General features: G+C 52.4%; 1 protein-coding gene across 1 annotated transcript in view; it reads left to right on the forward strand.

The window, feature by feature from the left end:
- Nucleotides 1-9,508, forward strand: part of LOC130017770 (myosin light chain kinase 3-like) — a gene marked incomplete at its 3' end in the record, with an annotated part of 54,261 nt that extends 44,753 nt beyond the window's left edge. Inside the window, exons 4-9 of the mRNA XM_056108533.1 lie at nt 1-182; nt 1,841-1,946; nt 7,145-7,238; nt 7,325-7,434; nt 8,912-9,053; nt 9,284-9,508. The exon at nt 1-182 is cut by the window's left edge and continues 96 nt beyond it. Coding sequence (XP_055964508.1) covers nt 1-182; nt 1,841-1,946; nt 7,145-7,238; nt 7,325-7,434; nt 8,912-9,053; nt 9,284-9,508 — 859 coding nt within the window. The remainder of the gene's footprint in view (nt 183-1,840; nt 1,947-7,144; nt 7,239-7,324; nt 7,435-8,911; nt 9,054-9,283) is intronic.
- Between the last annotated feature and the right edge of the window lie 1,021 nt (nt 9,509-10,529).

Below are 10,529 nucleotides of genomic sequence, written 5' to 3' on the forward strand. Positions count from 1 at the left end.
CGGCCACAGCAAGCGCAGGGGCACGGAGGAGAGAGCCAGCAACGAGGACAGCAAGAAGAGCAAGACAGATGCGGCCTCTCAGAGGACCCAGGATCCCTGCCCAGCTCATGAGAGCTTGCAAGACCAGTCTCCGGGGCCCAACGACAAGCCTTCCGCACCGCAAGATCTGGGGATGCCACTGGGTAGGAGGCAGCTTTTGTTTCTTGCCTTTTAAAGCTTCTTAACCTTCCCCAGGGATCAGTTCAATGAAAGCCATAGAGGGTTCACCTCTTACGGCCACCCTCACTCAGCCCTGGGCGTATGGAGCGCCATCATTTGTTCTTTTCTCGGAAGACTTGAACAACAGGAAGAGATATCTTTGCTGCCTTCTTTCTTGTTCACTGTATTAATGATGTGAGTAGTGGTGTTGCTACCCATTCAGATCCCTGGAGGGTGATGTTTTACCCAATCAGATTTCTGGAGGTTGATGCTCTACCCAATCAGATTCCTGGAGGTTGATGTTCTACCCAATCAGATTCCTGGAGGATGCTGCAGCCACTCAATCAGATTCCTGGAGATGGAGATTATCTGGGTTTAAAAAAAGATCTCCAAGCCTGCTCGGATCGGGGCTGAGCATCCTCCACCCAGATCCTCCAAATTCTGGTAGGAAGGAGTCACACCCACCAACTGGCCCCCTGGTGCCATGTAATCCCATCAACGGCCAAGATCCAGAGACTATAAAACCCAGCTCCCGGAAGCGCATGGCCGCATTTGCGGCCGCACAACACCCTATCATCTCATTCTTACTTTGGACAAGATGGCAGGCTACCAAATGTAACCTGCCCGCACAGCAGAGTCTGGCAAACTCCCCGTGGCATAACCAATATGCCAAATGCCAATAACAATGATGGGTCTCATTCTCCTAACCCTGGAAGAGCTTTTAATATGGCACTTTTTAAAAAAACTCTCAGGGCTAGGACGAAGGAGACGTTACTGGGGCCTGCTTGAGGCAATCGACGAACAACAGGATGGTCGTGATCGTGATCGAAAAAAATAATATAAGCTCTTGGTAGAGTCTAGCACAAGACAAAAATCTCAAGAAATAAACACAGAAGAAATGCACATCTTTGTAGATGCTTTGATGAAGAACAAGGGGGAGACGGCCAAGTTCCCAGGGGCTGCATTTAAGGGCATTTGTGAAGCAGCTACTGAGTCATCTGGCATTTCAAACTGATCCTGAGGTGGAGTGGAGTTGAAACACTTAGAGTGGAACGTAGAAAGTGGGTGAAATCTGAGAGCTGTGAAGTATGTACGTTAGCAGTTTTACTGGGTGTTTTATTTCCAGCCTGCCAGGGAAAATTCATCTTCATGCCTTAACTGTGTCTTAAAGAAAGCCCCAGATACCTTGGAAAGGAATCTATAATAAATCTATAATAATATCAAACCTTTCCATGACACGAGGAAACTTTTCACTTTTTCCCTCCCTGCTTTCATGAAAATAACGAACTTTTCAGAAAGAGGAACTTGACAAGCGCAGGATCAAGTGATTTCTGTTTGAAAGGCGGTGGTCCGAGGCTTGGAAGGCCTGCCTATCCGAGTGTCTGGTGGGTCCTTGGATCTCTGGGTAGTTCTAAACTGTCCTGGAGAAGGGACAAACCCTGGTCAGCTGGTCCTGTTGGACGTCCCAGATACTAACCTGAAATGAAAATGTATATTCCTGGATCACGAGGGACCCAGCAGGCACCCCACTGTGTTTTATTATTTATTATTTAATGACTCCAAAATGTCACTCTGATGTTCAGCATTTGGCTCCATCAAGGGGTCTAGCTGCTTCATTGATGGTTTTCTGTTCCCCTTCCAGATGACACCCTAGCTCCTCCTGCTCCCTTTCCTCACCGGATGGTCACTGCCAAAAAAGCCGCCATCAGCAGTTTTTATGCCGTGGACAGATCGGAAATTCTAGGAGGGTAAGTAATGCTTCATTTTCACAGTCGTTCAACCAAAGAAGAGCGCTTTTGAGCAGTCCGGAGGGTTCCGTCAATGTTAGCCGGTCTCCGTCTGAGAACCAGAAGTCTCACCCAGTCGTGATGCAAGGGATGGGAACGCCTTCTGAAAACTGTCCCCGAAGCCAGCAAGGATGATGGGGAGGACGTGAGGCAGCCCCAGACTCCCCCTGTACGATCTCCTTGTTCTCCCCACGTTATGAAGCCGGTCAGTAGAGGAGAGGAGCCCAGGGTGGGTCGGCAGGAAACGGAACACAGCTGTGAATCACTGCCCCCATACCCTGGCGACCAGCTTTGCATCTTTTATTTGCTTTTTGACGTTGTTGCTGGTGTCCCAGGCAGGTCAGCTCTGAACTGGTTCTCCCAAGCCTCTTCTGTTTTCCGCTCTCCTGTTGGTGGGACTTACTTGGAGGGTCTCTGCTGGCATGTTTCTCTCCGAAGCTGTTTGGGGCTATTTCTCCTTTTTTTTTTAAAAATTTTTTATTTTTTTTTATATTTATTTATTGAATCACCGTGGGAAAGGTTACAAAGCTTTCAGGTTTATGTCTCAGTCATGCAAATATCAAACACATTTCCCTTTACCAATACTTATTTTTTACCATGAAGAACCCCAATAGAACCCCACCCCCCACCCCTCCCAGTCCCTGTGAGGCAGATGAATTCTAGTTAACACTCTATCTGCTTTGATTAGATTCATTGTTTCAATAAAAGATTCACCACTATTATTTAGAGTTTACCAACCCCCCCCAAGTCAGACATGCTGAAAAAGCATTGTGAAGTGATTTGCTTTCTACAGCTGGGTTCAAGAATTAAATGTTGGTTTTGGATTTCTGCTATTTTACCTATTGACCCTGGAAGTATTTCTACTGAAAGTCAGATAGTTAAGAAATTGGTTTCTGTGCTCTGGAGTCGTGGCCGTGCTGGAGAGCCGCTCGTGGGGGGCAACTGGTGGCCTCGGTAGGGCGTGAAGGGCGGACCGAAACGCCCCCCTTCCCATGAGGTTTTAGTCGCCCCCACACTCCCGGCTCATACCTGCTGTCCACAAGGCTCCCATGCGGCCACCATCTTTCTTTCCAGAGAGGAGAAGGCGACTGGGGCAACACCCTTTCCCCTCCGGGCAGACATGATGGCCTGGATTAACGCATAGTCCTTTCACTTTTCTGCTCCAAGCTGCTGGGTTCTGCATTAAGTCCTTGTGCTTCTGGGGCTGTGGCCGTGCTGGAGAGCCGCTCGTGGGGGGCAACTGGTGACCTCGGTAGGGCGTGAAGGACGGACTGGAACGCCCCCCTTCCCATGAGGTTTTAGTCGCCCCCACACTCCCGGCTCATACCTGCTGTCCACAAGGCTCCCATGTGGCCGCCATCTTTCTTTCCAGAGGGAGGAGGGCAGAAGGGACCAACACCCTTTCCCCTCCGGCAGACTTGATGGCCTGGATCAATGCAGAGTCCGTTCACTTTTCTGCTCCAAGCTGCTGGGTTCTGCATTAAGTCCTTGTGCTTCTGGGGCTGTGGCCGTGCTGGAGAGCCGCTCGTGGGGGCAACTGGTGGCCTCGGTAGGGTGTGAAGGGCGGACCGAAACGCCCCCCTTCCCATGAGGTTTTAGTCGCCCCCAGTCCCCCGGCTCATACCTGCTGTCCACAAGGCTCCCAAGCGGCCGCCATCTTTCTTTCCAGAGAGGAGAGGGCGAATGGGGCAACACCCTTTCCCCTCCAGCAGACTTGATGGCCTGGATTAACGCATAGTCCGTTCACTTTGCTGCTCCAAGCTGCTGGGTTATGCATTAAGTCCTTGTGTTTCTGGGCTGTGGCCGTGCTCCAAACTTAACTATGATTTTCAGAGAGAAACGTTGGGTGGTTTACTTCCCATGGATCACTTTGTATATAGAGAGACGTCGCGTGGCCACTTATGTGGCCGCGCGGTTTTGAGGAAAAGTCCTAGTTCCCGCATACTCGAGCTGTGCTTGTAGAGGCTTCTGGTCACCGGGGTTCCATCTGGGGGAGGTGGGATGCGGTACCTACCCCATCTGGGACTTCCCGATGATCTCGGCTCTTTTTGGAACCTGTTTTTTTTTTTTTCCTTCGGGATCTGTGGATCCCGCCCTCCATGTTGTCCTTCTCTTCGGCTGAATGCTTTAAAGCTCTCCTTTTTTTTTTTTTTTTTTTTTGGCTTGTTGGGTTATTCCTGGCGATCACAGCGGTTACTCCTGGCTCTGCACTCAGGAATTGCTCCTGGCGGTAGCTCAGAGGACCATATGGGATCCTGGGGATAGAACCCGGGTCGGCCGCATACAAAGCAAACACCCTGCCCACTGTGCTATCACTCCGGCCCTTATTTCTCCTTCTTTAACTTCCATCACAACCTCCCCCCATTTCCGAGGTGCTGGCGAAATAGTGCAGGGCTTAAGGTGCTTGCCTTGCTCTCAGCTGACCCCGGCTGATGCCCCTGAACGCTGCAAGTACTGATCCCTGAGCGAAGAGCAAGGAGTAAGCCCCGAGAATTGCGACGTGTGACCTCAAGGCCCCAAACAAACAACAACAATAACAACAACAAAATACAAACGACACCCCCCCCCATCTTGTCATTTAAAGCCTAAGTGATAACGTGGACCTCTGGCAGCATATCTCTGTAAGTTAGGAAGAGGAGAACAGAAAACTTCCACACACGCAGACCCAGTGTTGCCTGTAAAGCCCCCCTCTTCCTCTTCCCACTCCATATTTCTCTGGTCCTTTGCCCCATGGGCTCCCTGGCCCCTTTTCTTCCTCTGTTGGCCAAGTGTCGAGAATTGCCCTTGGCCCCCTGAGGATGGGCGGAGGGAAAAACAGCCCCCTCCAATATGAAACATAACCAGGAGGGTCTTAGAATCTCTCAATTCAGATCTTCAGAAGGTGAGTGCTGAGTCAGCAATCGTCTCTTAAAAGGACCATTGATCAAGAGGTGGCTTTAAAACTACCCCCAGGGCCTGTGTCCCATCCAGCGAGGATGATCAGTGGTTCCTGAAGAGCTTTTCCACCTCTCCAGGCAGAACCGGGTTTCTGGATTGGGCCTTCTGGCACGGGGAAGGGCAACAGCACTTCCCTCATGCCAACCAACAGCGGAAGGCAGCACCACAAGTGTCACAGAGGCACCATCCCGGCTGTACTGTGGCCTCCAATGGCAGAGACCATCCCGTGGGGTGGCCTTTCAGTGGGACCCAAGACCAGCAAACGAGCTTTCGCTCTGGACAGACGTTTGCTATAGATTGATGGCCTGTGAATCCTTCCAAACTCACCTGGTTGGCAGGCCTCAGGATTTTTCCAGCCTTCATCTCCCACCCAGCTTGCTCTCATGGTTGTCCTTCTCTGGGCACATCTCTTTGATTCCACTGTTCTTCCTGCATTAACATTTGCCTCAGAGACCTGGGCCCTACGAAAACAGGATGAGAACGCTATTCAGGTCTCCCAAAGAAGAATAGAAAGAGCTATGCTTGGAATGTCACGTTTCACTCAAATGAGAGAACGAATCCGGAGTTCTGACATCCGTCGACGATCAAGAATCAGGGACGCTGTCTCATTTGCCAAGGCGTCAAAAATCAGATGCGTTGGACACTTAATGAGATTTAGAGATGACCGCTGGACTAGAGCTGTTACCGACTGGATTCCACGGGATGTCAAAAGACCACGTGGCCGTCCACCTACCAGATGGTCAGACTTCTTCATCAAGATCATGAACGATCGGTTTGAGGCTCTTCATGTTCCTAGAGCGAACAGACGCCATTGGGCTACACCAGAATGCTACAGGGACAAATGGAGACGTTACTGGTGCCCGCTTGAGCAAATCAACGATTAACAGGAAGTCAAGTGATCGAGTGATCAAGTGATCATCTCCCACCAGTGGCCTCTGAAGTCTAGATTGTCCATAGTCACTGTGGTGAGTTAGCATGAGCCCATCAGCCTGTCGGTCCTCTAAAGACCATGCATGGCTCATTCAAGGTCATTGCTGGGCAATCCCTGGGAGAGACAGCAGACTCAAGAATGGTGTGGCCACGGCGGCTAGACTTTCCGATGGGGGAGCACATTGATGACCAAGAAAAAAAAAACCACATCTTCTTAATCAGCAGAGGGAAGTGGGGGAGGGGAACTGTGCTTCCACACACCAGGAGAGAGACAACATTCAGAATCGGGGTCCAAGTTGAAGTGGCCCCCCCAGACAAGACCCCCTCGCTGTGTTCTTCTGTTTGTTTCGCTAAATTGGGGTCAGAGCCAGCGTGTCAAACTTCAGAGTCACTCGAGTGTGGATTTCTGGAGGCGATCAGTGCGCAAGAAGCTGGCTCCCGGGCATTTTGCAGTCGAAATTCAAGCTAAGCTCAGAACTCTCCTCAGGGGGCTACGTAATGGGTATTTTTGGATGCTATGGAATTTAAGTTGGAGCGATTGCACAGTGGATAGGGCGTTTGTCTTGTATGAGGCCGGCGCGGGTTCAATTCCTCTGTCCCTCTTGGAGAGCCTGGCAAGCTACCGAGAGTATCCCACCCACACAGCAGAGCCTGGCAGTCTCCACTTGGGAGTATTAGATATGCCAAAAACAGTAACAACAAGTCTCACAATGGAGACGTTACGGGTGCCCGCTCGAGCAAATGATGAACAACGGGAGGACAGTGCTTCAGTGTTAGGGAATTTAAGCAAGATTTGTCTTAGTCATTTATATGCAGTTTCCAGAAATGCATTGATGTGCTCGAGTCTCAGACATTGCTGTTGGTGTGCCTTTGGTCTGACTGACCACGTGCACAAGTTTTCAGAACATTTCTCTTATTATTTCTGTTAATGGCGGGTCTCGAGTTCTAGGGTGCCTGTGAATCACCCCAGGGACACTGTGAAAACGAAATTCTGGGACCACAGACACTTTGGAGAGTTTAATCCTCATCCCTGCCCCGATAACGCTTAGGCCAGAGACACCCCCACCCCACCCCGTCCCCAAACTCTCACTTGGCCGACAGTGTTCAGAAGTTATTGGCTACGGTAGATGTATCAATGGGTGTGTTGCCCCCCCCCCCAAAAAAAAAAAAAAACCTCAGAGGCAGCAGCTGCCCGGGGAGGGCTCTGGGTTGAAGGGTCTTAGGTTGAAGAACCTGGGTGGGGGTGGGTTTGAAAGGGCGTCCCACCTGCGCCATCTCCTTTTCTTCCGCAGGGGGCGCTTTGGCCAGGTTCACAGGTGCGAAGAGAAAGCCACGGGCCTGAAGCTGGCGGCCAAGATCATCAAGACCAGGACTGCCAAGGAGAAGGTAGGGGCTGTGCAGGAGGGCGTCTCCTGGCTAGGGGTCTGCCCTCACTCAGGAGCCTCTCCTCCCCTCCCCGTCTCTGGTGGCAGGACGAAGTGAAGAACGAGATCAACATCATGAACCAGCTGGATCACGTGAATCTCATCCAGCTCTACGACGCCTTCGAGTCCAAGAACGACTGCATCCTGGTCATGGAATAGTGAGCATCCCCTCCCGTCCCCTCCCCTGCTCAGCTCCGTCTCCTGGGGGCGGCCCCCCTCCCCATCAGTGTCGGAGAGGAAGTCACTTAGGAGGACCCAACGGCAACCTGTGGGGATTTCGTGGGTGGGAGGTAGGAAGGGGGAGGCCCATCTAACTTTGTGACTGAGCCACACTGCCCAGAGTCCAGATGCAAGTTTATTCTGGGGACGAGGTAGAAAGTAATGTGAGAGGGCTGGAGCGACAGCACAGCGGGGAGGGCTTTTGCCTTGCACACGGCCGACTCGGGTTCGATTCCCGGCATCCCATACTGTCCCCCAAGCACTGCTAGGAGTAATTCCCGAGTGTACGAGCCAGGAGTAACCTCTGAGCATCACTGGGTGTGACCCAAAAAGCACTGTAGCACTGTCCTCCCATTGTTCATCGATTTGCTCGAGCGGGCCCAGTAACGTCTCCATTATAAGACTTGTTGTTACTGTGTCTGGCATATCGAATACGTCACGGGGAGCTTGCCAGGCTCTGCTGTGCGGGCGGGATACTTTCGGTAGCTTGCTGGACTCTTCAAGAGGGGCAGAGGAATTGAACCTGGCTTGGCCGGGCCAGCTTTGCGTAAGGCAAATGCCCTACCGCTGTGCTATAGCTCCAGACCCACCCAAAATGCTAAAAAAAAAAAAAAAAGTAATGTGAAAATTATTCTTGGGGAAGTGATTATTGAATGACGCTTCACTTTTGACTTATTTCAGTACAAGGTTCGTGGTAAACTCTGTATAACACGAAGTTGCTAGTAAAATCATCTGTCAGGGCTGGGGAGACGGCTCCAAGGGCTGGGGCGCACGCTTTGCTTGCAGGAGCCCTGGGCTTAGTCCCTGGTACCATATCATCCCTTCAGCACTGCCAAGAGTGAGCCCCACCCCCACCCCAAACGCTGAGTGGAGGGCAGCCCTTAGTACTGAATCTCGCGTGGTCCATTTCCTCCTCCCCAAAGAATGAAAAGCACCGTGATGACAACCTAGGGACTGTTTAGTGAGAAAGTGAGTTTCGCACACGGGGCATTGTGGTTGGGTTGTGCTCACCTCTCTGCCCCCGAATCCCCAGATGGCCTCTATCTGCCATTGCGCGGGGAGGAATTTTGGATGATGGAAATATCTCGCATCAGCCTCTGAGAAGCTCTTTCTCATTAGAACTAGTCTGGGGAGACCCTGCTGAACCCCCACCTGGGGCTGGGACGCCCCTTCCCCAGCTCCTGTTCGTTGGGGAAGGGCCCTGGGTTGAGCCCCACTCCCAGGCCCGGTGACGGAGGGGCCCAGAGCCCACCCAGTCATGAAACGGGCAGCTCCAGCGTGACCCGAATTCGAGTCAGCATGGGGGGTAGGGGAGTGCGGGGCGGGGGGGGGGGACGGCGAGCACATCTGGGGGAAGGCTCGGCCCCTGGCCACGACAGGAAGTGCTGCTCAGCTGGCCATGTCCCCCACCTGCAGTGTGGACGGGGGTGAGCTGTTCGACCGCATCATTGACGAAAGCTACCGCCTGACGGAGCTCGACGTCATCCAGTTCACCAGGCAGATCTGCGAGGGCGTCCGGCACATGCACCAGATGTACATCCTGCACCTGGACCTGAAGGTGGGCCCCCAAATGGGCACAGGGGAAACTCGCTGGGTCACAGGTGCCGCTAGGGATGACCAAACTCTGAGTTCTCAGCCTGCTCCCTGCCCCCAGTCGCTGCCGCCCCCCTCCTGCTGGTGTGTCCCACTCTGCGGCCCTCTGGGGTGATGAGGCGTGTTGAAGGAATTCATGTGGGCAGTGATCTCCCTAGCAGTCTTGATGACAATTGTCACCACTCCCTCCACCAGCATCACCGCCACATTCCCCTCAGAACCCTCCCCCCTACCATCACCATCATCACCACTGCCACCTCCACTACCATTATCACTAGCATCAGCACCAGCATCTCAACCACCACCTCCACTACTGTTATCACCAACGCCAGCATCAGCATCTTGCCACTGCCACCCTGCCATTACCACCACCACCACTATCATGACTTCCTTATCATGTCCCTTTCATCCTTAGCCCGAGTAGGCGCAAGGTTTGTAAACGATTCAGAATTCCCTCATAGCAATCATATATTTTTTTCAGCTCTCTAAGAGTACCCGACGCTGTCAGAAACTTTTCCAGGAAGCTCTGGGCTTTGGGTGCGGGGCTTGAGTTTTCTGTCTGCAGGGTAGTGTGCTAACCCCACGGCAGAATGGGATATGGGCCAGGGAGGGGGCGGGGCAGAGAGAGGCCGTGGGGATGGACAGGGCACCGGGGAGGGAAGACTTCAGGAGCTGAGAGGAACCGAGGCACCTTCCTTTCTCCTCTTGGTGATTGATTTCGGAATCCCCGGCAATGAATGCCCCTGGCCCAAGAGCTCAGAGTAGCTTTCGTACTGGAAAGCATCTTCTTGTGTGGCTCAATCATTTTCCCATTTCCCCGCTTGCCGAGCTTGACAGGCAGATAAATTATGTATTCTGCACCGCATCCCACCTACCCCAGCTCATTGGGGATTGTGGCGCTGAGTCCATTTAACTTCCTTAAATGGGTTTCCACGGGCCTCTCTGCCTGGGTCTTGGCTTGCCTCGCCGGCTTGATTTATGGGCTGCGCCTCTCCCGCTCGCGGGGCAGGAGGAAGTACTACGGAGTAGGACGAAGCCAGAGGCGGAACAGCATTAGCAAAGCCCCTGGCTCGGGATGGAGTTTGATGATGTGCATTTGGACGGAGCGTTTGCTTCCAGGGTAGAAACTTTGCACATCTCCCGAAGGGGTTGATTGGCAGCTGGTACTGGAGTTTGACCTGCTGTAGGTCAAACGCTCCACAGAGATGGAGAACGGAGGAGGGTCTTTCAGTTGGGGCTGTTCGGGAACGTGGATGATGAAGGGGGCGGTGTAGACCGGCCGTCTGATTCAGGAAGCTCCTAGCAAGGAAACAGGATCTCAACCCTTAGCAGGGCTTACGACTCCTCCGGTAGTTTATTTTTATTTTATTTTATTATTATTTTTTATTTTTTTGCTTGTTGGGTCACACCCGGCGATGCACTGGGGTTACTCCTGGCTCAT

The sequence above is a fragment of the Sorex fumeus genome, unplaced genomic scaffold, assembly GCF_029834395.1.
Source record: "Sorex fumeus unplaced genomic scaffold, SorFum_2.1 ptg000218l, whole genome shotgun sequence".
NCBI classification, from domain to species: Eukaryota; Metazoa; Chordata; class Mammalia; order Eulipotyphla; family Soricidae; genus Sorex; species Sorex fumeus.